The sequence below is a fragment of the Carcharhinus amblyrhynchos genome, chromosome 5 (genome assembly GCF_965287045.1).
Source record: "Carcharhinus amblyrhynchos chromosome 5, sCarAmb.v2.hapA, whole genome shotgun sequence".
NCBI lineage: Eukaryota > Metazoa > Chordata > Chondrichthyes > Carcharhiniformes > Carcharhinidae > Carcharhinus > Carcharhinus amblyrhynchos.
In genome coordinates, this window is record NC_137328.1 from 34,852,258 (window position 1) to 34,864,993 (window position 12,736).

General features: G+C 42.4%; 1 protein-coding gene across 6 annotated transcripts in view; it reads right to left on the bottom strand.

The window, feature by feature from the left end:
* Positions 1–494: 494 nt before the first annotated feature.
* The window catches only part of frmpd1a (FERM and PDZ domain containing 1a), a 122,974-nt gene continuing 110,732 nt past the window's right edge, over positions 495–12,736 (bottom strand). For all 6 annotated transcript variants that reach the window (XM_080188620.1, XM_080188618.1, XM_080188622.1 and 3 more), the window contains one exon: positions 495–9,168. In XM_080188620.1, coding sequence (XP_080044746.1) covers positions 6,878–9,168 — 2,291 coding nt within the window. In that variant the 3' untranslated portion in view covers positions 495–6,877. The remainder of the gene's footprint in view (positions 9,169–12,736) is intronic.

The window sequence follows — 12,736 nt, forward strand, 5'->3', positions numbered from 1 at the left end:
ATTGTGAGTGTAAACCTGATTACATTACCAGCGAAGGGCAGGGAAAATTGGAGATCACAATCTCACTGGTGAGATTTGCGACTTCCAATTTTCACAGGATTTTGATGCCCACCAGCGATCTCACGCACGGAAGGTAAGTGTTCAAGATCGCACTCAATGTTTGATAAACATAAATCATTATCAAATTGAAGCATGTGCAAAATGTGACTTTTAATTTATGTTTAATACTTGGTCTCTGATGTGCAGGCTTCAGTCACTTACATGAATACTTGACTACCTTACAAGCAGGGCATATAAACGTATGGATTAGGAGTGTGAGTAGGCCACCCCTCAATCTTACTCTGCTATCTGACAAATTTATGCCTGGTCTGTGCGTGGCCTCATCTTCACTTTCCTGCCTACCCCCAATTCCCTTTGTGCAGCATAGTGGTTAGCAATGCTGCTTCACAGCTCCAGGGACCTGGATTCGATTCCCGGTTCGGGTCACTGTCTGTGTGGAGTTTGCACATTCTCCTTGTATCTGCGTGGGTTTCCTCTGCTCCGGTTTCCTCCCACAGTCCAAAGATGTGCAGGTTAGGTTGATTGGCCACACTAAAATTGTCCCTTAGTATCCTGAGATGCATAGGTTAGAGGGATCAGCAGGTAAAATATATGGGGGTAGGGCCTGGGTGGGATTGTGGTCAGTGCAGACTCGATGGGCTGAAGGGCCTCTTTCTGCACTGTAGGGTTCTATGACTTCCTTGTTAGTCAAGAATCCATATAACCATCCCCACCATCTTAAAAATATTCATTAACCCTTCTTCCACCACAGTCCGGGGAAGAGAATTCCACAGGCTCACACCTCCCAGAGAAAAAAATACTGCTCATCGAGTGAAGTCTGTACAGTTCAGCAGCTTAGCTTTCTAACCTGCTGTTCAAGTGAAGAGATGTGTCAGGCACTGAGGAACAGGAACATAACATACACAAACGCACACATTGCCTTGATTCCCAATAAGAGAAAATAAAAGTTTATTGAGGTTTTTCAATGCCAAAATGTAGGTTGTCTTGATTCCCTTGGTGTCCTGATTGAATCAGCAGCTTAAATTTGTACATTTTGAAACAAATTGCTCATTAATTTAAGCAAGATGCATATATCACAGCAAAATATCATTTCATTGTATCAGGGAAACAGGCAAATACAACTACACCTTATATATTTTAATTCGATCCAAGCGTACACAGCTTATTACAATAAATAAAGCCTTTGATTATCACATTGCAAATATAAAGCCATAGCAAATACATTTCCCATTACCAACTGATTGCTTCTCACAGCTTTATATGGAATTATATATCTTGTAGAAAGAGTGACAATGCTGATTCCTGGACCAGCTCAATAGGAAAAGGTGCAAAGTGCATTGTACATATATTGGGAAACTCAAGTGTCTAAAAATATTGCATCACAATTTGTCAGTCCAATAAAAGCGTTCACTCATGTCAATGCTTTATAAAAGATTCTTGTGGTACAAACTCCACAGCAACATGGTAGACTGAGGTACTACTGAAGATAAGCCATGCTTTATTTACTAATGATCAAAGGACCCGATTTTATATTACCTTGTTTAAACCAGCACTTACTTAGTGCCATTAACATAGTTTTGTACTGATTTTGCATTTGTAGTGTCTTTGAATGTATTGTTACCTGCCAAATTCATGTCCATCTTTCCTGGAACTACTTGGAGGAGAAGAGTCAAGAGAAAATTTGATATGGTAAAAGTATTCAAAATCATGCAGAGTTGTTGATTACTGTGCCTAATCAAAATGATGAGGGCTGGGCAGTGTAGATAGGGAGAAACTGTTCCTGATGGGAGGATCAAGAACCAGAGGGCACATGTTTAAGGTAACTGGCAAAAGAAACAATGGTGACCAAGCTTTTTCACAGAATGGTTGGGATGTGGAATGTTCTGTCTGATAATGTGGTGAAGGCAAAGTTAATTGAGACTTTCAAGAGAGAATTGAATCATTAACTAAAAGGGAAAAACTGGCTGTGCTATGTGGAAGGAAATGGCACTAGGTGAATTGCTTCTTCAGAGAGCTAGCATTGACACAACAGGAGGAATGGCCTCCTGCAATACTGTCAACATTCTATGATTCCACAATTACATGTTTGAATCTCTCTAATCAAATTTCTGTCCTGCCCACAGGACTGAAAAAGCTCTTGTGACTGAAAGTCACAAATGACATCCTATGTGACGCCACTACAAAATCTGCTCCTTAGCCCCATGCTCTATCTTTCTCCCCAGCAACTGCCAGACTGTCCGCAATGATGAGACAGAGTACAGGAAAGAGATAGAGAATCTGGTGAACTGGTGCAACAACAATAATCTCTCCTTCAACAAAATGAAGGAGTTAGTCATCGACTTCAGGAAGTGTTGTGGAGGACATGACCCTGTCTACATCAATGGGAATGAAGTAGAAATGATCAAGAGCTTCAGGTTTTTAGGTGTTCAGATCACCAACAACCAAATATTCAGTAACCCTTCCTCCACCACAGTCCGGGGAAGAGAATTCCACAGGCTCACACCTCTCAGAGAAAAAAAAACTGCTCATTGAGTGAAATCTGTACAGCTCAGCAGCTTAGCTTTCTATCCTGTTCAGGTGAAGACATGTGTCAGGCACTGAGGAACAGGAACATACATGCATGCACACACATATTGCCTTGATTCCCAATAAGAGAAGGTAAAAGTTTATTGAGGTTTTTCAATGCCAAAATGTAGGTTGTCTCAATTCCCTTGGTGTCCTGATTGAATTAATCATTCCATTTACATTTTGAAACAAATTGCTCCTGGTCCTCCCATGCCAACACAATAGTTAAGAAAGCCCACCAAAGCCTCTACTTTTTCAGAAGACTGGGGAAATTTGGCATGTCCGCTACAACTCTCTCCACTTAGATGCACCATAGAAAACACTCTGATTGTATCACAGCTTGATATGGCTCCTATTCTGTCCAAGACTGCAAGAAACTACAAAGGGTCATAAATGAATTCCAGTCCATCTCACAAACCAGCCCCCCACTCATTGATACTGTCTACACTTCCCACTGCCTCGGAAAAGCAGCCAGCATAATCAAGGACCCTATGCACCATGGACATACTTTCTTCCACCTTCTTTCATCGGGAAAAAGGTACAAAAGTCTGAGGACATGTGGCAACCGATTCAAGAACAGCATCTTCCCTGCTGCCATCAGATTCTGAATGGACCTACCTCACAGTAAGTTGATCTTTCTCCACACCCTAGCTATGACTGTAACACTACATTCTGCACTTTCTCCTTTCCTTCTTTAAGAATGGTATTCTTTGTCTATATAGCATGCGAGAAACAATACTTTTCACTGTATACTAGTATATGTGACAATAATAAATCAATCAAAATCTTGGTGTCATATTTGATTCCAAGATGAACTATACATCTATGCCATCACCAAGGCCCGCAGTTATTTTCATCTCTGTAAAATTGCCCAAATCTGCCTAAGCCTGCTCATCTGCTTCGGAAACCGTCATTTTATCCTCTTTATCTCCAGACTTTTCTAACACACCACCTCCCATTCTACCCTCCATAAACTTGATGATATCTGCATCCTATCAAATCTCTTTAATTGATCAATGTTGTGTCCATTGATCTACATAGGATCCTGGTTAAGCAACACCTTGATTGAAAATTCTTACACATGTTTTCAAATCCCATCTTGATTTCACCTCTGGCTCAATAGTTTTCCAAAATATCTGCACTCTTCCAATTCCAGCCGATACAACATTTCTAATTGTAAACACTCCATTATTGATGCCAGTGCCTTTAGCTGGTGAGGCCTGATGCTCTGGAATTCCCTACCTAAATCTTTCCACCTTTCTACTTTACTTTCCTTTTAGATGCTCCTTAAAACTTATCTCATCTGACCCAAGCTCTCCTTACATAGCTCTGTGTCATGTTTTGTTTTACAATGCCAGAGCTGGGCTGAAGGAGGGACAGAGATAGGGAGAATTGAGGCAAGTTCAACATGATGATGAGTATTAAATTAATATGAATGAAGTTCTGTGCTAATTCTGTTAATTTAGTGTCAGCCTGAGCTGAATAGTGAGCAATATTGGGCCATAACCTCCTCGGAGTGGAAATCAGCCTGGGGGGTTTGGACATTATGGGGGGATTGGATGTCTTGGGGTGGGGATTTGGATATTGACACGTGGGAGGGTCAGACATCGAGGTGTTGGGAGCATCGGACATTGGGGGGTCCAGCCAGTTCAGGTCAGGGGTTAGAGATTGGGGTAGGGTCCAGCCATGCCTTATTGGGGTGAGGAGGTCAGGTCAGGTCAGGTCAGGTGGGGGGGGTGGCGGGGTGTGGGGTGGTCCAGTCGGTTTGGGTTGGCAGGGTCATATTGGGTGGGGGTGGGTCAGGGCAGGGATGCGTCAATTCCAATTGGTGGGTGGGAGGGGGATCTAACCAGCTTAAAATTACAAAGATTGGAATTCTGTGCCATAGGGTGTTGGGGCTGGGAATACTGTGGGGGAGGATTTATTATTTGGTGGGTGGTTGGTGGAGATGGCCCCATGGCTAAGATCCTTACAATCTCTATATACAAAAACTGCTCACTAGTCCAACTCAATGTGAACCAGTACTTTCTGCAGAGAAAAAAAATAGCAAAAAATGAGAAGTAATTCCACAAAAATACATTGTGTAAGTACGGATTTCTGACATCACAAAAATATAAAATTGTCTTCTAATAAAATTTGAATTTTTTCCTATCTCCTTTTTAATTAAAGAAACAGAAAATACTTTTTCAACCGAGGCTGTTCTGGTTCACTGGTGTAAACCACAAACCATTAATATCAAGAACAAGTCCTTCCTGTCATTTGAATGAACTGACTGTGCGCTCATTGTCATTATCCAATTTTATTTTCATCAACAGTTATAGTTCTCTGAAAACCTGCAAATGAGATGACCACACTTGTTGACTTTATGCTTATCAATAAAGAGGACTAAATGGAGGGTTTTATCCCTTATAAATATCATACTGATTATGCTTCATGTGACTTTGTGGGGGTTGGTTAACTCAGTTGGCTAGTGCGGTGCAGAATGATACCAATGGTGTGCGTTCAATCCCTATACTGATTACAGCAGTGCATGGAGACCTGCCCCCTTGCCTTGCCCTAGACTTGATTGGGAGTGCCACTCAAGCCACTTGTCTCTCTCCAGAAAAATGAATGTCTATGCTCCCCTGTGCATTATTTCCCTGCTTCATATCTCTATTTAATAACAGGAAATACATGTTGATTTGCTAGTATATAAAGCTTAATTTGAGGTTAAAAATCATCATTCTGAAATGTTTGCCATCACAATTGCACAATCCCCCCCCGAATCCCTCCCCACCATGGAAATTGACCTGTGATGTTGAGTGACAAAATGACTGTGAGCAGAATAATGTTAATCCAACTTTGCAGGGGGAAAATCATTGAAAGGGTGCAGCTTTCAGGTTGTAGGGGCAAAGGTCAAATTATATGAACTGCGGTTAAAAGAGAAAATCATCAAAGTACCTGAAATGATCATTTGCTCTGCACCCATCATACTGTGCTTCTGGGAATGTATGTATTGAACAACAGAAATACTTATTTTACACTCTGGTAAAAGAAAATTATCTTCCTTTAATTTATTCCAAAATATTAAAATTGTAAGTTTTGAACCATTGAATGAAAAAAGCAAGGAAAACTCAAAACTGCTGATTAAAAGCAGTCCTGGCATCCATTGTACAAAGCTGATTCCCTAATCCAACACGTCCCACCCAGGGACTGCTAATTGCACATGAGATTGTAGACTGAGAAGTTGTAGCTCACAATTTCCAGTACATTAGTTTTAATGGTTGGCAAGTTCCAGCTCCAGGCCTGTTATATTGTGATGTGCTGTCACCAGTTACAGTGCATCAAGGCATCAGTCACAGACTCTCCTATCCACTGGCTGGAGAAAGCTTTCAAGTAAGCCCTAGCCAATGATGTCTCCTGTCTCCCGTCAAAATGAGGAAATCCAATGTTTGCCACCTAACGGCAAAACATGGAAATAGGAGAAGCATTTTTAATACTATTTTCACTCCACTGAGATGAATAACCTCAAAATCAAAGAATGGATCATTCTACCAGCTTAATGCACCTAGTGCTAATATCAGATACTCCCAAAACAAACAGATCCTCATGTAGATACTAAGAAATAATTCCTGTATTTCTGTTCTTCTATTTAATAATGGCCTCAAAACAATACCATTCTCCTTACCTTAGCACATGATCACACATACAATCCGCAGACATACGCATGCACACCCATGCATATAAGTACACAATATGTGTGCATAGCATTTCCATTCATACGGGAGCCATCAGCTTTGGCCTTCTGAATGAGATGGTTAATTTGGTGTCAACCCATACCAAATGGTGAAATATTTTGTGGCTACACATTGTTCCCTCTAGAAACTCACTGAAAAACCCCTGAAGCACATTAGCCCTATAGCCAGTGTGAAAGAAACAGAATGAGGTGAATTCGAAGTTGCGGGAAAAGGTCAGCTCCATTCTAATGTTCTCATCGGCATCACTTTATGATACATTTGGAAGTCCTGAATGACCAATCAGCTGCCAGGAATTATACCTTAACATCCAAATCAGACGGTGTCTTGTAGCAGCTCTGATTGGTGTGGCCAGTACCAGCCAATGTGTTATATTGTACTACACACTTATCTGCAAGGGATGAACTCAGTGCACCACAATGTACTTGCTGCACAATTCTATATCTTTTGAGATTTTATAATTGTATTCTTGCACACCCACAAACTTTCCAAACGTTGTTTTCTATTGCAAAAGTGGATCATTTGAATAGCTGGGTCAGACAGAAAACCCTGGCAGTCAGTGCAGTACACTGTTGAGCTAGTACTTTCATGCTTAAATCATCTGACCCTCTGCTGCATGCATCCTCAGAGGCTTGCACAAAGGTTTTATAAGTCATAACAACCTCTGTCAAGTTACTAAGCACTTCTGCATGGTGCTCTGCACAGTGCAAGCAGGTCGTGAATTGAAGACATATTGCTGTTAGCTGTATTAGGATTTGGAAACTTTCGGAAACTCCCAGGAGCATCTCCACAGGAGCCTGGCCTACTTTGATGCTCTTCTGGCAGGCGGACATCAGCTTTCTGCTTTCAGTATCAAGTTCTTGCTTGGTTGATGAAATAAGAATTGCACATTCTTTCTCTACATGATTTTCTCTGGGGAATTCTTTCAACACATTGAGTAATTTCATGATATCATTCTGTATCAGGCTGAATCCATTTGGCATGTTGTATCTTTTATTCTTGAACTGTAATAGAACTTCATGCTTTGATATGGCATCGGTTTTAGGAACAACAAAGTGGCACCCGTTAAGTGTGGTTTCGTCATTTTGCCTAGTAAATATGGTGAGGTATTGAGATAAGGGGCTTCCTGAATCAGGTGGAGTGGTCTTTGGTGAAGATTGCTGTGTGGAATTTGCTAGATCTTTGTTTTCATCATTAACATCAGTGTCCAATGTTCTAAAACAGTTCCCATATATTATCTGGCAGCCACATGCTTCCTTTCCACCCATTGAGAGCTGGTTATCTGTTTCCTTATCCGTGTCTGTTGTAAGCTCAGCTGAGGTTCTGGAGTCAGCATTCAGATCAAGTTTATATTTTGTTTGTTGAAGGCTGCTTGATTTGGAAGATGGACATTCAGTTTGTCGAGTTGGGGTTGCAGATTCCTGAGTCGCTTTGTTGTCTACTTCGTAAAGCAGCTGTGAGGTATGTGTCAGTGATGATACTTCCTGAAAAGGGGTTTTATCTTGTGGGCAAAGTGCTGTTGCACTGAGCTCATTTACATTTGTTTGTGTGGGAGGCACAAGTGACTCAGTCTGGTGGCTGCTCTGTTCTATTCTCGAAAAGCAGTCTCTCAAACCAGCTTCTGCCGGTTCCTTGTGAACTTCAGAAATGTTAGGGGATTTCACGGAGCAAACTTCAAGCTTTGGTTCTGAGGTTGGTGATGCCAAATGTTTAACCATGCCAAATGTCTTAAAGGACACTCGGTTTAAATTCAAGAGCAGCCTAGACATTTTGAGAGAGTAAGCATTTTTGCTTCCTTTATCTCCCTCAGTTGAGTTCCTCCTGCTGGAGATTTCATCTTCTAGCACAGAGTTTTCTGGGAACATTGCTTGATCCCCACTGGGCATCACCAAATATATTTGTGAAGTTATACTGCCATTGTCATCTTGGTAACATGATCCTCCTCTGTCACAGTTTTCAATCTCTTCTTTAAAGGTGAGTGCATTTTCTTTGGTGTCTATTTGATGTAAGGTTTGTCTGGGTGAAGTTCCATTTTGATCCATGTCCATCCACTGAGCACATTCATCTTCCTTTTCTAGGATTATACTGTCTTTGACAATTGCTTCACCTTGCTCTTTGACATTCAAACTAATAGCATTCAGGGCTTGTTGTTCATCAGTACAAGACACAGTGGTCACATTATATATCTTATCTTCTATTAGATTCTGTGAGTAAGTATGGCTAGGCACCAGAATTACTCCTGAAGGATTTGAACACTCCTCCATATTGGTACGATCTGTTCCAAGCAGCTCCAGACTAAGGAGAGGTTTGTTTGTGATTTCTCCTCCTTCAGGACAATCTGCTTTAGGAGCAGATCCCTCTGAAGTGTCTGGATCACATGGGTAACGTGTAGCTGAGACTGGAGTAATGGCTGGTATTGCTTCCGTGACTGATTTTGTTTCCATGGTATCCGGCTCCATCTCCATTAAATCTGATGTGACCTTTTTGTGTGTACAGATAGAGATGGACTTTAATGGACCAATTGGCTTAGTTTCCAACAAAGCAGGTTCATTCTCAGTGCTGGTCAAAGAAGAGAGAGTTAGTGATTGCTGCATCCTTGACACAGGATTTTCCTTTTCATAACAACACATATGATCTTCGCCTTTGCTTGGATAACACTGGGGTAGAACAGCCTTTACTCCATGAAGATCCTTGGGTGGGAAATGCATTTTTTCTGCATTTGAAAATGTTTTGATGTCCATTCCAGTCCCATTCCTTGTTTGTGTATTCCACTTCTCGTCAATCCCCATAATACAGGCAGACTCCAAATCTGCCGAGAAAATGAAGAACATTTAAATTGTTGATGTAGTGCCAATGTTTTCTACAAATATCAAATGACACATTGATTGTTCTGCAAATTAAGTTTTCTCCTCCACAACACTCAACAGGCCTGGATACAATACAATACATGCCTCCATTATTAATTGATTTTCGAGGTATATTTAAAATACACTTTTGAAGATACCAATAGATCTGTATAAAGTGGAACTGTCCTTTCCCAACTTTATTTATCAGAATAATGGATCAAGAGCAAAACATCACGTTGTGATATCCCTTTCCAGTTTATAATGAATGTAATAAAATCTTTTACTATCCTAATTCACGTTGCTCCTCTCAACAAGTATTGCTATTATTCCAAGGACACGTTAAGGTGGATTTTTATAAATCAGTTTCCTCATGGGGCAGGTATCCCTCACTCGTGGCCTTGCGGAATCCACATCTCAATGGTGGGGAGTACCAGAACCACAAAGGATATCACACATTCAACATGCAGTTGCTATGCAGCCATTCCTGGAACATCATGCTGGTGATTGTCCACTATCCTGGCTGTTGTCATGATGCTTTCATCCTGCACCAGTCCACAGTTTCTGCCATTTTTGCGGCACCATGCTGGACTAAGGAATTGCTGCATGGCAACAAGGGCTATCCACTGTAAAAGTGGCTAATGACTACCCTCAGCCAACCAACTGTACTTGCTTCTTTGTCCACAAATCAATCTTCCATCCATGTTAATATATTACCACTCCATGAGCCCTTACAGTACACATTAACTTTTTGTGCGGGCCTTATCAAATACTTTTTGGAAATACAAGTGTACTAGATCTATAGGTTCCTCTTTATCTACCCTACTAGTTATATCTTCAAAAAAAGCTCTAATAAAGCTGTCAAACAACCTTTCCCTTTTGCAAAACCATGTTGATGCTGTATGGTTATACTATGTTCTTCCAATTGTGCTGTTAAGACTTCTTTCATAATAGATTCCAGCATGTTCTTGATAACTGATATCAGGCTAACTGGCTTGTAGTTCCGAGTTTTCTCTCTGCATTTTTTTTAGAAGAATGATATTATATTTGCTAATTTCTAATCATTGGGATCATTTTAAAATTTATGGAATTATGGAAACTATTAACTGGTACATCTACTAACGGTGATTCTCTGACCTCGCTGTGCCTGGTGCAGATCACTGACCCCAGAGAATAACCTGCAGGCCTAAATGTTGGTTTTGTGCCTGATACCAAACAATCTGTGACTTTCATGCCCCTTTTCTAATGGTGCAAACTGGGCATGAGGTCAATTAGCATATTTCACTAGTATTTAAATATGAATTACCTGTTCAGCTCCGAGCGCAGGGGATTCTCCGGCCTTTGGGCACAGCACAAGAATAGTAAGAATCATTATTGGCCTCCACCTGCGATGACCCTGCACGACAGACACACCGGGGTTGGGGGGGCAGAGGCCACTGAAGCATACGCGTGGTTGGGGGTATGGCCGGGTGGTGCCCATCAGACATTGCCTACCTGGCAGAGGCCACTGGACATCCTAGCAGTAGCCAACAGGCACCCTGGCAGTGCTTGTTGGGCCATGTCACTGTGCTGGGGCAGTGAGGAAGTGGCGTCCATCTGGGGGCAGTGATGGGTGTTATGACGGGAGCAGGGTTTATGATGGGGGCGCTTTGCAAGGGGGGGGTCATACGGTGGGGGGGGATTATGTTAGGGGTCACAATGGAGGGGCATGTCGGGGTCAGGCAGGGGCACCCGTTGGTAAGGCCCCGATGCCAGTGACCTGTTCTACGGAGGGGATGGGGAAACTTGCTGCTGATGGAGGGAGGTCTTGATACCCGTGAAGGGGCGGGAGTCGATCTCCCAATGCAGTGTGAGAGGGGTGAAAGGTGTCCGAGTGCTCTGAAGCCAGGCTCACTGGTGTGTTTAGGCCCCGGCCCCCTCAGTACAGGCGCAGAAATCCCAATTCTCCAAAATTGTGACTGAATGTGGGGTGTTTGTGCTGTGGAGTGTGCTTGAGGGACTGGTGCGGATTGCTCCATTGTTCTTGCCATTATGACATTTAGCTTTTTGGGAGAATTCTACCCACTGAGTGGGATTTTATGGCACCACTAATCCCAAAACTATAAAATCCCGCCCTTGGTCAATGGACTTTCCCATTGTTTGCTGCTCACCCACTCCAATTCCTTTGGCAGGTAGGGTGGTAAATCACGGGCGACTATCTCTGCAGTTAACTTTTTTAGAATCCAGAAGATAGGTCATCAGAACTTGGAGATTTTTCAGCATTTAGTCCTTATGTTCTTACCCTCATATCCCATTGGTCATGCTCTAATTCTGATATGTAATTTGTGTATTCTACTGTGAAGAAGGACTCAAAGGGCAGGATTTTCTGGCCCCATTCATCCCAAAACCGGAAAGTCCTGCCCGAGGTCACTGGATCTTTGCATGAACTGTCCCCCCACCCCCTCCACCTGCTATGATTCCTGTGGCAAACGGGATGGAAAAATTCTGGAGAAAATATTTGTTCAATATCCTATTCCTGATGATAATTTCTCCTGTTACTAGAAGCAAAAACATTCATAACATTTAAAACAATGTGTGTGTGCATTTGAGGCTGTGACCTATAAGTCTATCGGTTAAGATAGGGTTTGGCTGGACCACTCTTTTTCAGCCGGGACAGACACAATGGGCCATTAACTTCTGTATCATAAATTTTCTGACTTCCATGAATAATTCAGTGAGTAATCAATGGGAAGTCTGTAGCATGATGTCGCATCCCTACCTCTGGGCCAGAAATTCTAGATTAAAGATCCACTTCAGGGGTGATGGTCAAAGAAGGTGTGTTCACTTTGTGTGTAGACAAACAGGATGATGATCGGCCTATAATCAGTGATGGGCCCAAGAGTGGCCTTCCTTCATCTCAATGGGCCAAAATTGGGTATGTTCACTGACTATGACTTTTGAATAAGATTGAATACATTTAATAGTGCCGAAAAGTTATAGAAAATGTTTATTATTCATTTATTAACAGAACTGTCATCAACTTCAAGTGGTAAAAGCAAAAGAAGTCTTCATGTTTGATTGGACACGGAGGCTCTTACAGTCAATGAATGCAATTTTTCCAAAAAAATTCCAAATGCCCATCAGATGGGAAAACGGAGATTTTCCCACCTGTTTTTGGGCAAGTCTAGTGAAATGAATTTACTGCACTCAGTGCAACACAGAGGCCGACAGGTGATTTACACTAGTAGAGGGGGGAAGGCCTAATCCCTCTCAAGAGGCAGGCATCAGACTGGTGAGGGGGCCACTGCACCAATCTCCCAGTATACTTGTCTCCACCTCTCCCCCGATTGCCAGCACTGACCCCCACCTCCCCCCCCCCAAACTACTGGACATCGCCAGTCCTGACCACCTCCCACGGGCATCACCAGCCCTGAACCCCATTCCTCTAGGGACATCGTCGGCCCAGAACACTGCCCCCACTCCTGGCCTCCAACTGTTGGCCTCATCATTCGCCCCCACCCTCTCATGCAGAGTTCTCCCACTCCCTCCCTCCCC